The following is a 17,305-nucleotide window of genomic DNA, read 5'->3' as shown; positions in this document are numbered from 1 at the left end:
TAAGTTGTTTTGGGTCAAGGCCCCTTTGCAAATCTGAAGGAAAGTATAAATCTCTCTTCCAAAAGTATCTTTTTTTTTTTTTTTTAAATAGAAACAGGGTCTCACCTAGGATGGACTGCGGTGGCATAATCATAGCTCACTACTCCTGGGCTCAGGAGACCCTGCCACCTCAGCCTCCTGAGTAGCTGGGACTACAGACAGGAACCACCTCACTCAGCTAATTTTTGTATTTTGTTTGTTTGTTTGTTTTAGAAATGGGGTCTCACTATGTTGCCCAGGCTGGTCTCAAGCTCCTGGCCTTAAGCAATCCTCCCACCTTGGCCTCTTAAGCGCTGGGATTACAGGTGTAAGCCTCAGTGCCCAGACCCAAAAGATGCTAAAACCTTTCACAGAAATGATGCTCATACTCCTGGATTTGAACCCTGAACGCTCCTTGAGGTTAGAGCCCTTTATACATAATGTCCCACCGAATAGGTGAGGGGCACTGAGCAGGGGCTTGCCTGGCCACTGGCTCCCTGAAGGCAGTGCCGTGAAGTGGTGCAGCCACCAGATGTGTGTGGTGGGCACCCCAGCCCTGCCCGCACTGGCCAGTGGGCTCCAGCACACCCTAGCCCTCCCAGCACCAGGCGGGTGAGAGGCAGTCCCAGGTGAGGGCCCACTCTGAGGATCCTCTGTACCTCCCTGGAAAGTGTGTGAATGGAGGGAATCTTCCTCACATCGCCTTTTCTTTTTCTTTTTCTTTTCTTTTCTTTTTTTTTTTTTTTTTTGAGACAGAGTCTCCCACTGTCACCTGGGCTGGAGTGCAGTGGTGCGATCTCGGCTCACTGCAACCTCTGCCTCCTGGGTTCAAGCGATTCTTCTGCCTCAGCCTCCCAAGTAGCTGGGATTACAGGCGCCCGCCACGACGGCCAGCTAATTTTTTTTTCCGAGACAGAATCTCACTGTGTCGCCAGGCTGGAGTGGAGTGGTGCGATCTTGGCTCACTGCAACCTCTGCCTCCTGGGTTCAAGTGATTCTTCTGCCTCAGCCTCCAGAGTAGCGAGTAGCTGGGACTACAGGCTCGTGCCACCATGCCCAGCTAACTTTTGTATTTTTAGTAGAGACAGGGTTTCACCATGTTGGCCAGGATGGTCTCGATCTCTTGACCTCCTGATCTGCCTGCCTCGGCCTCTCAAAGTGCTGGGATACCTAATTTTTTTGTATTTTTAGTACAGATGGGGTTCACCATGTTGGCCAGGCTGCTCTCAAACTCCTGCCCTGGTAACTCACCCGCCTTGGCCTCCCAAAGCGCTGGGATTACAGGCGTGAGTCACCGCACCCGGCCATCACACCCCCTTTTCAGACAACAATCTTCAGAGGTTCTTAGCACCTGGGCAGGGGCTTGAGGGAGTTCATGAATACTCCCCCACAAATGAGGGGCACATTTTTGTGGGTGCTTTTTCTGTGAGTCCCATGGGGTTGCTCAAGTGGGTCTTTGACCAAAGGAGGTTAAGGACCTTGACCTTCCATGATCTGTCCCAGATAGGGGTCAGGATTTGAGCTTCGGTCACTGGGACTCCCAGGCTGTCCCCGTGAGTGGAATCACAGGCTCCGAGGGAGTTTTTCCAGAGGAAAGGATTTCCTGCACACTGGAAGGCAGGTCTTGGGGACACCTGAGTCCCCGGACTTAACTCCCGTGCCCACCTCTGGGGTGTCTTGTCCCGGGAGGCCTGACTGGCCACTCACTCACCCACTCATGGAAGATAACTGGATCCTGGGCTGCGCCTCACCCTGGGTTCCAGCCCAAGCCCCTCCCACCTCCATCCCCCTTCCTGAGGGTCCCCCAACTTCACAACAGGCCCCTTATCCTCTGGCCTCTGGAGACCTTAGGCAGCTCAGCTCAACCTTGGTTTCAGCAGCGGGGGTGGCAAGAGCGCACCTGAGCTGAGGTTGAAGGGGGGGTAGTTTTCTAGGCCGTTGCCAGGGTGATGCCACCTGAGCTGGGTGCCAGGCACCTGTCGTCCGGGGAACAGTACGGGCGGGGCTCTTCCCCTGGGAGCTAGCAGGGCCACTGGGCTGAGACGGGGATGGATCAGATTCCTGAGAGTCCCAGGCGGGTGGGGGTGTGTGATACTCGGGGAGCTGGGGCATGTTTGCATCACGAAACTGGGCTGGGGGAGAGCAGAGGCGGCTGGAGGGGCTGTGGGAGGAGGAGGCTCAGGAAGGCAGGCCAACGCCCCCTGTGTGTGTTTCTGTCCTGAGCCTGTTACTTTTTTGGCCCCCAATCCCTCTCTTCTTCCTCAGCTTGTCCTCCATCTTCCCCTCCTTTACCCTTGGTTCCCACATGCACAGATGCTATGGATGCTTTTCCTCCCCTGACTCAGTCGTGGCGTCCCCCACTGACCCCCCAGGCCCCTCATCCACCCGCTGCCCACGAATCCCCAGCCCCGCACCCTCCCCATGGCTCAGGTCTCCCCTATCCTGGCCTCCCTGCACTTCACTCTGCTCCTCCCCTACCTGGGCCTTAAAACCCCGCCTGCAGCTGAGAGCCTGCAGAGTCCTCAGGTGGCACTGTCAGAGTCGCTTGGTGGGAACCTGTGCCAGCCCGCAGGGGACGCAGATGTCCTCAGCCTGGCAGTGCATCCGGAGGGCCCGTGTGAGCTCAGCCCAGGTGTGACAGCAGGGTGGCAAGAGCAGCAGCACCCTCACGGCATTTGATGGGCAGAGGCCCCTCAAGGTGACACCCACCACTCAGCTGAGTGGGACCAGGAGTCTGCTTTGTACTCTGCAAGGACCAGAGACACCTGCAAGAGGCACGGAGAGGAGGAGCCTTTCAAGAGGTTCACAGAACTGAGGACTGGCCTGGCCTGTGGACACCAACAAGCCTTCCCCTCCTGCTGGGCACAGAGACACCCACCCAGCACACCAGACACACCCTTTGAGTCACCTAGGCTGCCTGGGGCTGAGAAGACCTAACCGAGGGGCCAGATGGCTTCGACTGGCTTAGAACTGCTGGGCATGACCCTGGCTGTGCTGGGCTGGCTGGGGACCCTGGTGTCCTGTGCCCTGCCCCTGTGGAAGGTGACCGCCTTCATCGGCAACAGCATCGTAGTGGCCCAGGTGGTGTGGGAGGGGCTGTGGATGTCCTGCGTGGTGCAGAGCACGGGCCAGATGCAGTGCAAGGTGTACGACTCGCTGCTGGCACTGCCACAGGACCTGCAGGCTGCACGTGCCCTCTGTGTCATCGCCCTCCTGCTGGCCCTGCTTGGCCTCCTGTTGGCCATCACAGGTGCCCAGTGTACCACATGTGTGGAGGATGAAGGTGCCAAGGCCCGTATCATGCTCACCGCGGGAGTCATCCTCCTCCTCGCTGGCATCCTGGTGCTCATCCCTGTGTGCTGGACGGCGCACGCCATCATCCAGGACTTCTACAACCCCCTGGTGGCTGAGGCCCTCAAGCGGGAGCTGGGAGCCTCCCTCTACCTGGGCTGGGCGGCAGCCGCACTGCTTATGCTGGGCGGGGGGCTCCTCTGCTGCACGTGCCCCCCGCCCCAGGTCGAGCGGCCCCGTGGACTGAGGCTGGGCTACTCCATCCCCTCCCGCTCAGGCGCGTCTGGACTGGACAAGAGGGACTACGTGTGAGGCAGAGGCTTCCCCTGGGAGCCCGCTGCTCCCCACTGCTCCGCACCTTCCACCTTGGCCTGGTGACCAGATGCCCTGCTCCACCACAACCTCCTTCCCCAGGAAAACCCACTTTCCAAAAGCCTAAGCTATACCTGGCCGCAGGGCTGGGTCAGCTGGCCTGGCTGAGCTCTTCTCAATGGGGTCCCCTTTGATGTTCTCCTCCAAGCTGGGCAGCCTAGAGGTGTTGGGCACCCTGGCCTGCCCCCGCCTCCCCAGTAGTTGTTTCCTTCCGTTGCCCAGGATACTGGCTGGCCTTCCTTCTCTTCTGAGCCCTCCCCTGTCCCAGGAACCCTGACCTCACCGAAAGGGCAACAGCTCATTGGCTCCAAAACCAAGGAGCAGACCATGCCCTCCCAACCCTGGAGTTGGCAGGGAGGGCCTGCCCATCACCTCCCCTCCCCAACACCCCCACCCGCGAGTTGGAAATAAAGAGCATTTGTAACTGGGCTCCCTCTAATCTGTGTGCCGCCACTAGGGCTGGGCAGGGACAGCCAGGTAGCCTCCCTTGGTGGCTGTCAGGCCAAGGTCTGGCTCCAGGTTCTGCCTGGTAGGTATGCTCACTCAAGCCATGGGCAGAGGAGATCATGACTCACTTATGCCCACCTCTTCCCCTAGCCAGGGTGGGCACTCAGTAACCCCCTGCAACACCAAACGCACTAACAAAACATGCTTTATTTGGTAAAAATGTGAGTGTAAAGGGGCGGGCAGGGCAGAAGGGTGCAGTGTTGGAGGTGGAGGTGGGGGTCTACATAGCTGGGACCTGGCCCCGGGGGTGGACGTCCTATCAGGATGGAAGAGCCAGAGGTCAGAAGTTCCGGGGGTGGGCAGTCCTTTGTTAGCAGGTCACTTGCTTTTCCAGGGGGTGATGAGAGGAGCTCCGGAGGCCCAAGTAGGATGGGGGGCAGCTGTCCAGTGACGTTTAGGGAAGCCCAGCCCCCAGCAGCAGCAGGAACTCTTGGGGACAGTCTGTCTTGTTGCAAAGGCCAGCACAGCAAGCAGCCCCCACGTTAGTTCCACAGCTCGACTGGCTTCTAAGATGGGCATGTCAAGATCCAAAATCTCAAAGCATCCCCTCTTTGGCTCCATCATCCAAGGGTGAGAAACAGCAGAGCCTAAGTGGGAGTCTGAGCCATCTTGGTTCAGTTTTCAAATGAATTTTAAATACCTTCAGTCAAAAGAAAAACAGCAGAAGGCAGAAACAAAAGATACCAACCTATCCCAAAGCTGTTGGACTTCTGGATGGCTCTAGTGCCAGCGGAGCCCCCATTCCCCTCCACGTCAGACGTAATTCTTGGTGGGGTACTCAGAGGGCCCCCGAGAGATGGCAGGGGCAGATGTCGAGTAGCGGGCCATGTAATGGCTCGGGCCCCGGGACCCCCCTGAGGGGCAAGTGCAGCACAGCAGCCCCCCACCCAGCAACAAAAGGCCTGAGGCTGCCCAGCCCAAGTAGAGGGAGGCCCCCAGCTCCCGCTTTTGGGCCTCAGCCACCAGGGGGTTATAGAAGTCCCGGATGATGGCATGCGCCGTCCAGCACACGGGGATTAGCGTCAGGACCCCTGAGATGACAAAGACAATCCCAGAGGTGAGCACCAGGCGGGCTTTGGAATCCTTCTCCTCCACACAGGTGGTACACTTGGCCCCAGCAAGGTAGACCAGCAAGCCGAACAGGGCCACGAGGAGGGCAATGACACAGAGGGCACGTGCAGCCTGCAGGTCCTGCGGCAGTGCCAGCAGTGAGTCGTACACCTTGCACTGCATCTGGCCGGTGCTCTGCACCACGCAGGACATCCACAAGCCCTCCCACACCACCTGGGCCACCACGATGCTGTTGCCGATGAAAGCGGTCACTTTCCACATGGGCAGGGCGCAGGAAACCAGGCCATTCACCCAGCCCAGCAGTGTCAGGACGACTCCCAGGATCTGCATTCCGGCAGAGGCCATGGCGAGGTTGAAGGAGCTGCACTGTATTTGGGACAGAAGCACAGCAAGGTGAGGCCTGGCAGGCCCAGACCTCAGGCCACATGTGGACAGGACACTAGGGGCATACACCATGGAAAGTGGTCATCACATCCCGGAACTCGGTCAAGACATGCTCCCTGAGCCTCACTTCTCATGGGCAAAATGAACACTTAATGCTTTAGCATTTATTATTCTTTCTAGTTATGTGATAGGCACTGGCTCATAACAGTGAATGTGCAAGCAGCCCTGCCCTGGCTATTCTGAGTGCAAATGAAAAATAACAGGATGAAACCTATGCAATGACAGTCCAAGGCCAGAGCCAGTGATCAGGCTGCAAGGCAGCAAAAAGCAGGATGAGAAGACAGTGTGATTTCCAAGCAGTCTCCGTGTAGAATGGTTCAGTTCTAGCCCTGAGTTTAAGTCTCAAAACTTATCCATTTCTTTTTGTTGTTGTTGTTTGAGACAAGGAGTCTCGCTCAGTGGCCCAGGCTAGAGTGCAGTGGTGTAATCTCGGCTCACTGCAACCTGTGCCTCCCAGGTTCAAGTGATTCTCCTGCCTCAGCCTCCCAAGTAGCTGCGATTACAGCTGCACACCACCACGCCCGGATAATTTTTTTTTTTTTTTTTTTTTTGAGAGGGAGTCTCGCTCTGTCGCCCAGGCTGGAGTGCAGTGGTGCGATCTCGGCTCACTGCAAGCTCCTCCTTCTGGGTTCACATCATTCTCCTGCCTCAGCCTCCCGAGTAGCTGGGACTACAGGCGCCCGACACCATGCCCAGCTAATTTTTTGTATTTTTAGTAGAGGCGGGGTTTCACTGTGTTAGCCAGGATGGTCTCGATCTCCTGACCTCGTGATCTGCCCGCCTCGGCCTCCCAAAGTCCTGGGATTGCAGGCATGAGCCACCGCACCTGGCCTTAATTTTTGTATTTTTAGTAGAGATGGGGTTTCACCAAGTTGGCCAGGCTGGTCTTGAACTCGTGACCTCAGGTGATCCGCCCACCTCAGCCTCCCAAAGTTCTGGGATTACAGGTGTGAGCCATCGCACCGGACCAAAACTTGTTAATTTCAACACTAAGATTGAAGATCCCAAGCTTCCTCCCACCACCCAACATTCCTCACAACTTGGTTCCACACCCTAGGCTGGCAGACACCAGGGGCAGGAGAGATGAAGAAAAACATCATTAATCCTCCACCTAAAAGCAGTTCCTTCCCCAAAGTCACTCAATGACTCCCTGGTCCCACCCTTCTGACCTCCCCTAGGGGCTGGAGAGCATAGCCTCAAAACTTGAGGGCCTTTTCCTGTGAATTCTAGACCAAATGCTGTGCTAGATTCCCCTCGACAGCAGTTCTCCCACCACCACCTGGCCTGCACCTGTGTCCCCTCATATCCCAGGCAGTGTTGGAGGTCGCGGAGGGGATCATCTCTGACCAGGGCTTCCCACTGCTGGGGCCTCCCACTGCCCAGAGTTCTTCCATTGTACAGCTTGGACCTAAACTTATCCCGGCCAGCAGTGGCCGGAGGGCAGGCTTTACTCATTAGCCGGGGGTCCCAGGCCTGGGCAGAGCAGGCCACCTTGGGGAGACTGGCTGGGGCAGGCTGCCCCAACGCCCAGGTCCGGCCGTTAGGCCTCTGGCTGAGCTAGGGTCGGGGCCACGCTGGTCTAGGCGCCCCAAGCCTCTCCCCTGTGAGTGTGCCCCTGCCCCTTTCTTTTCCATGCACTGCAGGCCCGACTCTGTCCGAGGGCGCCCGGGCCCACCCGACCCCTCCAGCCTGGGAGCCGCTCGCCCAGGAAGGGTTCTATAGCTGCAGTGGCCGCAAGGTCTGCTCCCCCAAGCGAGGGGGAAGGGGGAGGGGAGCCCCGCCCCGAAAGGCAAGACAGGTGGGGGAGGGGCGCGCGGGGTTTCGGTGTCTTTGTCCCTGGGGAGGGGGGAGGGGCGTTTAACCCTTGGGAGCCTCGAAGGACCCGATCACCTCGGCGGCTTGGGCGCAGACCGCCCGACCCCCTGAGGGACTCGCGCATCCAGGTGGCCGCAGCCCGAGTTCGCACGCACCCCTACCCACGCCGCCAGCACCCTGCACCCGGCCCCAAGAGGCGTCTCTCAAACACTCACACTTGCCCGGGACTCACCTGCGAAGACAATAAGGGAAATTCCTAGGCCGAGTGTCGGGACAGGGCGGAGGCGGGGGTCTTAAAGAAACGGTGACGTCACTGGACCACCGCCCCGGAGGAGGGGCAGAGACCCTGTCCCCGACGGCAGCGGGCGTGCGAATCCCAGGCTTGTCAGAGGGGGGCGCTGGAGGCTGAGGTAGCTGCCAGACTCACCCAGGGTGAGGGCGCCAGGCTTAGGGGAGAACAGAGCTTGAGTCTCCGCTTTGCCACTTAAGCAGCGCGATGACATGGGGAACTCACCTAACCTACCCGAGCCTTCGTTTCCTACTCCGTAAAATGGAGATAAGTCTGCATTTTATTATGTAACTACGTCCTAAGTTACAAATTACAGGGCAAACTATTGGTATTATTTTAGAGAAATATTTTCACTGTGTCACCCAGGCTGGAGTGCAGTGGTGCGATCACGGCTCACTGCAGCCTCGACCTTCCGGGCTCAAGCGATCCTCCCGCTTCAGCCTCCTGAGTAGCTCAGACTACAGGCGGCACACGCCACCGCGCCCAGCTAATTTATGTTTTGTACAGACAGGGTCTTGCTATATTGCCCAGGCGTCTCGAACTCTGGGGCTCAAGCGATCCGCCCACCTTGGCCTCGCACTGCGCTGGGATTACAGGCTTGAGCCACCGCGCCCGGCCAGATAATATTATTTTTATGTTGTTATGATTTTTTTTGTTGTTATTTGTAAAGAGTTTAGCTCTGTCGCCCAGGCTGGAGTGCAGTGGCGCGATCTCCGCTCGCTGCAAGCTCCGCCTTCCGGGTTCACGCCATTCTCCTGCCTCAGCCTCCCAAGTAGCTGGGACTATAGGCGCCCACGACCACGCCTGACTAATTTTTTGTATTTTTAGTAGAGATGGGGTTTCACCATGTTAGCCAGGATGGTCTCGATCTCCTGACCTCTGATCCGCCCGCCTCAGCCTCCCAAAGTGCTGGGATTACAGGCCTGAAACACAGCGCCCGGCCTGTTTTGATTTTTTGAGATGGGGGCCCTTTCTGTAGCCCAGTCTGGAGTGAAATGGCACTATCTCAGCTGACTGCAACCTCCGTCTCCCGGGTTCCAGCAATTCTTCTGCCTCAGTCTCGCAAGTAGCTGAGATTACAGGTGCCCACCACCACGCCCAGCTAATTTCTTTCTTTTTTTATTTTTGGTTTTAGTAAAGACGGGGTTTCACCATGTTGGCCAGGCTGGTCTCGAACTCCTGACCTCAGGTTTAATTGTTATACCCCCAGGGGCCTTAAGAAAGCTGCAGTGGCCAGGCTAGTCTGGGCAACATAGTGAGACCCTGGTCTCTACAAAAAATACAAAAATTAGTCGTGTGTGCTGGCGCAGTGCCTGTGGTCCCTACTTGGGAGGTTGAGGTGGGAGACTCGAGCCCAGAGAGCCGTGATCGTACCACTGCACTCCAGGCTGAACAAGAGGAAGACGCGATCTCAAGGGGAGGAAAAAAAAAGGAAGCTGCAGTGATCTCTGCATGGATTGTTCATGTGTCTGATTTTATTTATTTATTTATTTATTTATTTATTTATTTATTTATTTATTTGAGAAGGACTCTCTATCGCCCAGGCTGGAGTGTAGTGGCGCCATCTCGGCTCACTGCAACTTCCGCCTCCCGGGTTCAAGCGATTCTCCTGCCTCAGCCTCTTGAGTAACTAGGATTACAGGCGCGCGTTGCCACGCCCGGCTAATTTTTGTATTTTGAGTAGAGACGGCGTTTCATCACGTTGGTCAGGCTGCTCTCGAACTCCTGACCTCCTAATCCGCCTGCCTCAGCCTCCCAAATTGATGGGATTAAAGGCGTGAGCCACCGCGCCCGGCCGTTCATGTCTGATTTCTATATGAGATGCCGAAGAGAGCACTCGTGTCTGATTTTTTATTTCCCCACCCCACGCGCGCTGGACTAGATCACCTGCTGGGCAAGGGAGGGGTCTGCGTCCCTGCGGGGTCCTGGCAGCTCCCGCACCAGGACTTTGTTGAATGAATGACTGAACTGAGCGGGCCCCGCGGGGCGGGGCGTCCCGCAGCCAAACTCAAGGCGGGCGGAGGCGAGAGCTCCGCCCCGGAAGGCGGGGGCGGGGGCGGGGCGGCGGCCGTGGGTCCCTGCCGGCCGGCGGCGGGCGCAGACAGCGGCGGGTGCGGGACGTGCACTATGGCTCGGGGTTCGCTGCGCGGGTTGCTGCGGCTCCTCGTGCTGGGGCTCTGGCTGGCGTTGCTGCGCTCCGTGGCTGGGGAGCAAGCGCCAGGTACGCGGGACTTGGGGGTCGGAGAACCCCGATCCGGGGCTCGGGAGCCGGATTGGGTGCCTGGAGAACAGCGCGGAACTGGGGGAACAGGCGGATGTGGGTATCTGGGTTCAGGTGGCCTTCTAACAGCTCGCTCCCGGCTGTGGGAACTTCCATCACTCTCCAAGTTTCATTCACAATCCGGGCCTCAGTTTCTCCCACCGTCCAATTGGGGTTGGGGTGGGTTCTTCGGTTCCGAAAGTCCGAAAGTACTTGGAAGTGGAGAGAGAAAGTAAGTGAGGGCGGGATGTTTAGTCTAGGAAGGGGCACGCCCCCAGCCTGGTCAGTACAGGGTCTAACTAGCCCCAGTGACCGACGAGTTGGGGAGGCCGTCGAGAGGCACTAGGGTCTGTGCCCTCTATACCATGTGGGGTGCCCCCTTCCATCCGGTGACTTCAGTGCCCAGCTATGCGGGGGGAGGGACCGGGGTCGGGCCCGGTGCCCAGGAGTGAGTCACTCGCCGGCGGCAGGGGGGTTGTGGGGACCTGACCCCCCCCCACCCCCAGCGTCCCGCGCTACGCCCTCCCTCCCGGAGCTGCCGTGTCCCGGTCGGGCCGTGCGGTCACCTGTGAGGAATGCGCGGGGAGGGCGCCAGTGACTCACGTTATTCGAGCCGGCCGACCCTGACCTCAGACCCCAGAATAGCCGAGTCCCGCCCCCAGCCTCTGACCCGAGGCCCCCTCCCCAGGCACCGCCCCCTGCTCCCGCGGCAGTTCCTGGAGCGCGGACCTGGACAAATGCATGGACTGCGCGTCTTGCAGGGCGCGACCGCACAGCGACTTCTGCCTGGGCTGTGAGTGGGGGGCAGGGCCAGTGGCCAGCGGACCCCAGACTGGGAGAGAGGGTGGCTGGTGCGGAGAGGGGGGCCGAGAGCTTTGCATCGGGGAAGTCAATCGGGAGAAGGTGGGAGTTGGAAGGTGGCCCGGGTCAGGGAGGAGGCCACGGTTGGGAGAAGGCTGAAGGCTCAGTCTTAGGGGGCAGGGCTGGCCTGGAGAGGGGCGAGGTCTGACTCCGAGTCCCGCCCCCAGGCGCTGCGGCACCTCCTGCCCCCTTCCGCCTGCTTTGGCCCATCCTTGGGGGCGCTCTGAGTCTGACCTTCGTGCTGGGGCTGCTTTCTGGCTTTCTGGTCTGGAGACGATGCCGCAGGAGAGAGAAGTTCACCAGTAAGTGCGCCCTGGCCTGCCCAGCCCTGTCAGCACTCGACCTTTTCTCTGCCCCTGACGACCCCACCTCTTATCTTGCAGCCCCCATAGAGGAGACCGGCGGAGAGGGCTGCCCAGCTGTGGCGCTGATCCAGTGACAATGTGCCCCCTGCCAGCCGGGGCTCGCCCACTCATCATTCATTCATCCATTCTAGAGCCAGTCTCTGCCTCCCAGACAGCGGCAGGAGCCAAGCTCCTCCAACCACAAGGGGGGTGGGGGGCGGTGAATCACCTCTGAGGCCTGGGCCCAGGGTTCAGGGGAACCTTCCAAGGTGTCTGGTTGCCCTGCCTCTGGCCCCAGAACAGAAAGGGAGCCTCACGCTGGCTCACACAAAACAGCTGACACTGACTAAGGAACTGCAGCATTTGCACAGGGGGGGGTGTCCTCCTTCCTAGAGGCCCTGGGGGCCAGGCTGACTTGGGGGGCAGACTTGACACTAGGCCCCACTCACTCAGATGTCCTGAAATTCCACCATGGGGGTCACCCTGGGGGGTTAGGGACCTATTTTTAACACTAGGGGGCTGGCCCACTAGGAGGGCTGGCCCTAAGATACCGACCCCCCCAACTCCCTAAAGAGGGGAGGAGATATTTATTTTGGGGAGAGTTTGGAGGGGAGGGAGAATTTATTAATAAAAGAATCTTTAACTTTAAATGGTTTGGAGAGGCAGTGATCCCCGACTGACTCCCCTGAGCTGGAGGGAGGGAGTGAGTCAGCCAGCCGCGGGGGCGGGGGTGAGGCTCTGACTCACACATTCTCAATGCCTGGAACTCAGCCGGCCAGGACCTGGCTGGCCCTAACAGTTTTCCAGGGAAGATCTTGAGGAGAAACCCCAGCATCCCGCACCTCTGCCCTCTCCACCATCCCCAAAAGCCCCAGGTTCTAGACTGAAGCCTTCCTTTGCTCAGCAATCTTTATTCAGTTCTTCTTGGGGGTGGGATGCCTCCCTTCCCATGCTCCCACCCCTCCCATCCCAGAGCTCCGTTGGGCTCAGTGTCCTCTGTTGAGGGAAGGTCTTGGTGCCCAGATGCCTGGTCTGCAGGAGAGGGAGGAACCTTGTCCCTTTGCAGGAGTCGCTGGTCTCTTCTGTTGTGGGGAAGAAGGAAGGTGGGAGGGGCAGTCCACCAGCACTCAGAGCTCCGTTATGTCTCCAGCTGGGGTTGCAGGGTAGGGGGGACTGGGGGTGTCCCCCAGCCTCAGCAGACGGAGGGCCTCGGGGATGAGGCTGCCAGGGTAGCGCCAGAGAAGCAGCTCAGAGCAAGGGCTTCTAGAAGAAGAAATGACTGTCAGGGCATGGGGCTAAGGCTGGCCTAGCTGAGCACCTCCCACCAGGTCCAGGTCCCCAGGGACTCCTGGGTTCCCAGCACTTTCCAAAGAGCCAAGATGAGAAACAACCCAGAGGTCAGCTAGAGCTAAAAATGGCACGATGAGGCAGGGCCTGAGGTCAGCTTCGAGGACCGCCTGTGATTCTGCAGAAGGCCTGGCCAGTGGAGGAGCCTACCTGAGTGGGGGCAGGGCTTGGGGGAAGGCCATGGGGGGGCTGCAGTAGGGGTGGTCATTGTGCAGGCTGAGTTGAGAGAAGTGGGTGGCCATGTTCTCCTCAGACAGAAATTGCTTGCGCAGAGGCTCCCTGGGGAGAGATGGGAGAGAGGCAGGCTGGGATATTGAGACAGGAGGCAGCCTGTTGGGGACCAGAGGTGACAGAGCTCTCGTTGGGAGTCCCTCCCTGCCCCCAAACTCACTGCTCCTCCTCCAGGCGCCGCTTGGTGCTCATGGGCACAGCTCCTCGGAGAGGGGAGCTGGGAAAAAAAGAGAGCCTGGTGCACCCCACCCTCTTGGCCCCTTCCCAAGGATATGCCCGCCTGAGCCTGCAGCATCAGCCAGGAGCCCCAAGCCCATTACTGTCTCAGCTGGTGCTGGTCCCCCCTCTCCTGGGCCATCCAGCAGCGTACTTCAGAAGTCTGGACCCTGAACTGCAGCCCCAATACCATCTCAGCTCACGCCTAAGCCCCACCGATTCGCCCCACCCCGTGTTCATCCTGCAGACCAGCCCTGAGCACCCAGCCAAAGCTCCTGCGGCCCTTGGTCAGGCCCACCCTGGTCCCCCACACGCACCTGGCGTCCAGGCCCCGAGTCACCCCCAAGGCGGCCCGCGGGAGGCGCTGGGCCCCACCCTGGGGGCCTCGCTCCAAGGGCTGCTGAAGGATCATTGGGTTTTGGGGTCCTGCGGGTGGGATCTGGGCGACAGGGGAGGAGTCTCTGAGGGCGTGGCCCAGCGAGGATGGGCGTGGCTTTAGGCGGGCACAGCGGCGAGGTTCTGCGCGGGCGCGGAAGAAGGGCGGCGCGTGGCGGAAGGCAGGCTTGCTCCTCGGGGTGGGGGAGGGTATCCGGCTTAGCGGGGCTGCGGTGGACACCACTTCTTAATGTCGGGGGTCTTCGCGGCGCTCACCTCGGCTCCTGGGGTTCAGGACGGTACGCAGCAGCCACCTTCGCGCCGAAGGCAGTAGGGCGCCACGGAGAGGAACCGCTGTAGGCACGTAAGGCCTCGTGAAGTTGCGTCGCACGCGGAGCACTCTGGGACTTGTAGTTCTGGAGATGGAGCGAGCTGTGCCGCTCGCGGTACCGCTGGGTCAGGTGAGACGGACGTGGTGCGCGTTGCCTTCTGGGATTTGTAGTCCATTCATGGCTGGGACGGGGCGGGCAGGGAATTGTGCCCTTTGAGTCCTATTTTGCTTGGGCTATTTGTGGAACTCAGACGCTGACCGGGGGGGCGGGAGAGTAACCCAGAAGTGCCTCAGGGGCTTAACGCAAGTCAGAGAGTAGGGATTATAAATCAGTACGTTTTTCTATGTTGGGGTAGTAGAGCCACCCCTATTTTTTTTTTTAATTTTCTAGTTCCTGCAAAGCACTTTTTTTTTTTTTTGAGACGGAGTCTCACTCTGTCAACTAGGCTAGAGTGTAGTGGCACGATCTCAGCTCACTGCAACTTCCGCCTCCTGGGTTCAAGCGATTCTCCTGCCTCAGTTTCCTGAGTAGCTGGGACTACAGGCGTGTGCCACCATGCCCAGCTAATTTTGTGTTTTTAGTAGATACAGGGTTTCACCGTGTTGACCAGGCTGGTCTCGAACTCCTGACCTCAGGTGATCCTCCCGCCTCAGCCTCCCAAAGTGCTGGGATTACAGGTGTGAGTCACCATGCCTGGCCACATTTTTTTTTTTGAGATGAAGTTTCACTCTTGTTGCCCAGGCTGGAGTGCAATGGCTCCATCTTGGTTCACCACAGCCTCCGCCTCCCAGATTCAAGTTCTCCTGCCTCAGTCTCCCAAGTAGCTGAGATTACAGGCATGCGCCACCACTCCCAGCTCATTTTGTATTTTTAGTAGAGATGGGTTTCTCCATGTTGGTCAGGCTGGTCTGGAACTCCAGACCTCAGGTGATCCGCCCACCTCGGCCTCCCAAAGTGCTGGGATTACAGGCGTGAGCCACTGCGCCCGGCCCCACATTTTTAAATTTTTTGTTGAGACGGAGTCTCACTATTTTGACCAGGCTGCTCTCGAACTCTTGGCCTCCCCAAGCGGTGGATGACAGGCATGAGCCACCACACCCGGCTTCAGCACTGAGTGACAGCCCCATGGAAAGCTCTTGTCTATACACTAGCTCATCTAATGGTGATGGAATCTTCTGTGAGCTCCACTTGACAGTTGAGGAAGCTGGTAGGAGAGTGCTGGGTGCTTGCTCAGAGGTCCCTGAGGCATCACCTCGACTCGCCCCTTCTTCAGTGTCTTCTTGGAGCCGCCCATGGGACTGCATGGGCAAGTGCTGGCTTGGGGCCGGGCCGCCTCAAAAGAGGGCTGAGAAGTCAGGACAGTGGGAGGCCTGGCAGGTGTTGGGGGAAGCAGGAAGGAGTCTGTGGCTGGGAGGTTTCATACATCCCAGGCAGGCCTCATCCAGTTCTTCCCTGCAGACAGAGGTGTTCCAGGCCTTGCAGCGGCTCCATATGACCATCTTCTCCCAGAGCGTCTCACCGTGTGGGAAGTTTCTGGCGGCTGGCAACAATTATGGGCAGATTGCCATCTTCAGGTACCCTCTGCCGCTGTCCACCCATTAGCCCTGGCACTTGGCCCTCATGGGACGGATGCCCCTGTTTCTGACTCCTGGGTCCCCTCCGCTGTCCCCTGCAGCTTGTCCGCTGCTTTGAGCTCCGAAGCCAAAGAGGAAAGTAAGAAGCCGGTGGTGACTTTCCAAGGTGGGTATGGCTGTGGAGTCTGGCTTCGGGACTTTGGGTGGAATTGGTCAACTCAGTTCTGCATTTCTCTTTAGCCCATGATGGGCCTGTCTATAGCATGGTCTCCACCGATCGACATCTGCTTAGTGCTGGGGATGGGGAGGTGAAGGCCTGGCTTTGGGCGGAGATGCTCAAGAAGGTAAGGAGTTGAGCTCGGGAAAGGGCTGGGGTGCCAGGACCCAGAGAGAGCCTTTGAGGTCAACTGGTATTTTCCCTTTTGAAGGGGTGTAAGGAGCTGTGGCATCGGCAGCCTCCATACAGGTGAGCCAGGGCCACATGGATAGAGGGGGCATCGGGGTGAAGTGACTTCCTCACTGACCCTGCCTTTCCTTCCCCAGGACCAGCCTGGAAGTGCCCGAGATCAATGCTCTGCTGCTGGTCCCCAAGGTCTGAGCCCCATGTGACTGTTCTTGTCCAAACTTTGATCCTTCACCCTCTGCCTACCCTGATTTGACATTGACTTCCTGCCTCACCCTGCTCCCTCCACAGGAGAACTCCCTCATCCTGGCTGGGGGAGACTGTCAGTTGCACACTATGGACCTTGAAACTGGGACTTTCACGGTGAGCAGGGTCTTGGAGCCCTAGAGCAGGTCCAGGCCAGGGAGAGGCACTCTTCCTAGGTCTCCTCCTGACATCGCCCCTCTACATGCAGCGGGTCCTCCGGGGCCACACAGACTACATCCATTGCCTGGCACTGCGGGAAAGGAGCCCAGAGGTGCTGTCAGGTGGCGAGGACGGAGCTGTTCGACTTTGGGGTAAGGAGGTGGCTGGCTGGAGGGCAAGATGGCAGTGAAGGAGGCTGAGGTGAATGGGGCACCACTCACAGTTCTTTCCCCGCAGACCTGCGCACAGCCAAGGAGGTCCAGACGATCGAGGTCTATAAGCACGAGGTGAGGGTCTGTCCATGGCCATTGTCCTCTTCCCCTCCCGCTCCTTGAATTCTGCATGTCTTCACCTCTTTCCCTCCCCCACCGCCCAGGAGTGCTCAAGGCCCCACAATGGACGCTGGATCGGATGCTTGGCAACTGATTCCGACTGGATGGTGAGCTGGGCAGACTGTGGGATTGGATGGCAGCTCCGGGCCCTGTCAGCTGTGGGCCTGTAGTTCACAGCTGGGGACTCCCACCTTTCTGTCCAGGTCTGTGGAGGGGGCCCAGCCCTCACCCTCTGGCACCTCCGATCCTCCACACCTACCACTGTCTTCCCCATCCGGGCGCCACAGAAGCATGTCACCTTCTACCAGGACCTGGTGAGTCCCTCTCTCTCACTTCTGCCACCCCAACTGACTCTTCCCTTCAGTCGTGACCCCCGAGCACCTTCCTTGTCCTCTGCAGATTCTGTCGGCTGGCCAGGGCCGCTGTGTCAACCAGTGGCAGCTGAGCGGGGAGCTGAAGGCCCAGGTGCCTGGCTCCTCCCCAGGGCTGCTCAGCCTCAGCCTCAACCAGCAGCCCGCCGCGCCCGAGTGCAAGGTGGGTCTGGCAGGGGCCATGGGGTGGCTGGGAGGCAGGGGTGTGGGCAGGCCAGTCATGCCCCTCTTTCCTCCAGGTCCTGACAGCTGCAGGTAACAGCTGCCGGGTGGATGTCTTCACCAACCTGGGCTACCGAGCCTTCTCCCTGTCCTTCTGACCTCCGACGACACCCCCAGCCAGCCCAGGGTTTTAGAGTGTTTTTCATTTTCTTTTTTACAATAAAGTTTCAGGCTTTTTTTCCGTGCTCTTTCTTTCCACGAATGGAGGCTAAATCGGTGGAGTGA

The 17,305-nt window shown here is 58.8% G+C and overlaps 5 protein-coding genes across 8 annotated transcripts; 3 read left to right on the top strand and 2 right to left on the bottom strand.

Annotated features, from left to right (window-relative positions):
* The first annotated feature begins 2,798 nt into the window (after nt 1-2,798).
* On the top strand, nt 2,799-4,109 carry CLDN9 (claudin 9). The gene has a single exon (XM_050774548.1). The coding sequence runs from the start codon at nt 2,968-2,970 to the stop codon at nt 3,619-3,621; it is 654 nt and encodes a 217-aa protein (XP_050630505.1). The 5' UTR covers nt 2,799-2,967; the 3' UTR covers nt 3,622-4,109.
* Nucleotides 4,110-4,316: 207 nt separating this feature from the next.
* CLDN6 (claudin 6) lies at nt 4,317-7,785 on the bottom strand. The gene is made up of 2 exons (XM_050774547.1): nt 7,751-7,785; nt 4,317-5,625 (listed from the first exon to the last, which is right to left on the bottom strand). The coding sequence occupies exon 2, from the start codon at nt 5,602-5,604 to the stop codon at nt 4,942-4,944; it is 663 nt and encodes a 220-aa protein (XP_050630504.1). The 5' UTR covers nt 5,605-5,625; nt 7,751-7,785; the 3' UTR covers nt 4,317-4,941.
* Nucleotides 7,786-9,854: 2,069 nt separating this feature from the next.
* Nucleotides 9,855-11,922, top strand: TNFRSF12A (TNF receptor superfamily member 12A). The gene is made up of 4 exons (XM_050774630.1): nt 9,855-10,028; nt 10,756-10,860; nt 11,096-11,230; nt 11,312-11,922. The coding sequence occupies exons 1-4, from the start codon at nt 9,935-9,937 to the stop codon at nt 11,365-11,367; spliced, it is 390 nt and encodes a 129-aa protein (XP_050630587.1). The 5' UTR covers nt 9,855-9,934; the 3' UTR covers nt 11,368-11,922.
* Nucleotides 11,923-12,167: 245 nt separating this feature from the next.
* Nucleotides 12,168-13,562, bottom strand: HCFC1R1 (host cell factor C1 regulator 1). 4 transcript variants are annotated; one of them, XM_050774614.1, is made up of 4 exons: nt 13,384-13,562; nt 13,011-13,067; nt 12,770-12,898; nt 12,168-12,535 (listed from the first exon to the last, which is right to left on the bottom strand). In XM_050774614.1, exons 1-4 carry the CDS (start codon nt 13,476-13,478, stop codon nt 12,400-12,402), a joined length of 417 nt encoding a protein of 138 aa, XP_050630571.1. In that variant the 5' UTR covers nt 13,479-13,562; the 3' UTR covers nt 12,168-12,399. The 4 variants fall into 4 exon arrangements, with proteins under 4 accessions (XP_050630571.1, XP_050630570.1, XP_050630573.1 ...); XM_050774613.1 differs by having other exon boundaries at nt 12,168-12,354; XM_050774616.1 differs by lacking the exon at nt 13,011-13,067.
* A 56-nt stretch (nt 13,563-13,618) lies between these two features.
* THOC6 (THO complex subunit 6) lies at nt 13,619-17,259 on the top strand. Its single transcript, XM_050774454.1, has 13 exons — nt 13,619-13,902; nt 15,232-15,347; nt 15,449-15,513; nt 15,588-15,691; nt 15,776-15,813; nt 15,891-15,939; nt 16,042-16,113; nt 16,205-16,307; nt 16,393-16,442; nt 16,532-16,594; nt 16,691-16,801; nt 16,887-17,021; nt 17,098-17,259. The coding sequence occupies exons 1-13, from the start codon at nt 13,864-13,866 to the stop codon at nt 17,176-17,178; spliced, it is 1,026 nt and encodes a 341-aa protein (XP_050630411.1). The 5' UTR covers nt 13,619-13,863; the 3' UTR covers nt 17,179-17,259.
* Nucleotides 17,260-17,305: the final 46 nt, after the last annotated feature.

Source organism: Macaca thibetana, chromosome 20 (assembly GCF_024542745.1).
Source record: "Macaca thibetana thibetana isolate TM-01 chromosome 20, ASM2454274v1, whole genome shotgun sequence".
NCBI classification, from domain to species: domain Eukaryota; kingdom Metazoa; phylum Chordata; class Mammalia; order Primates; family Cercopithecidae; genus Macaca; species Macaca thibetana.
This window is presented reverse-complemented; position numbering and strand designations above follow the sequence as displayed.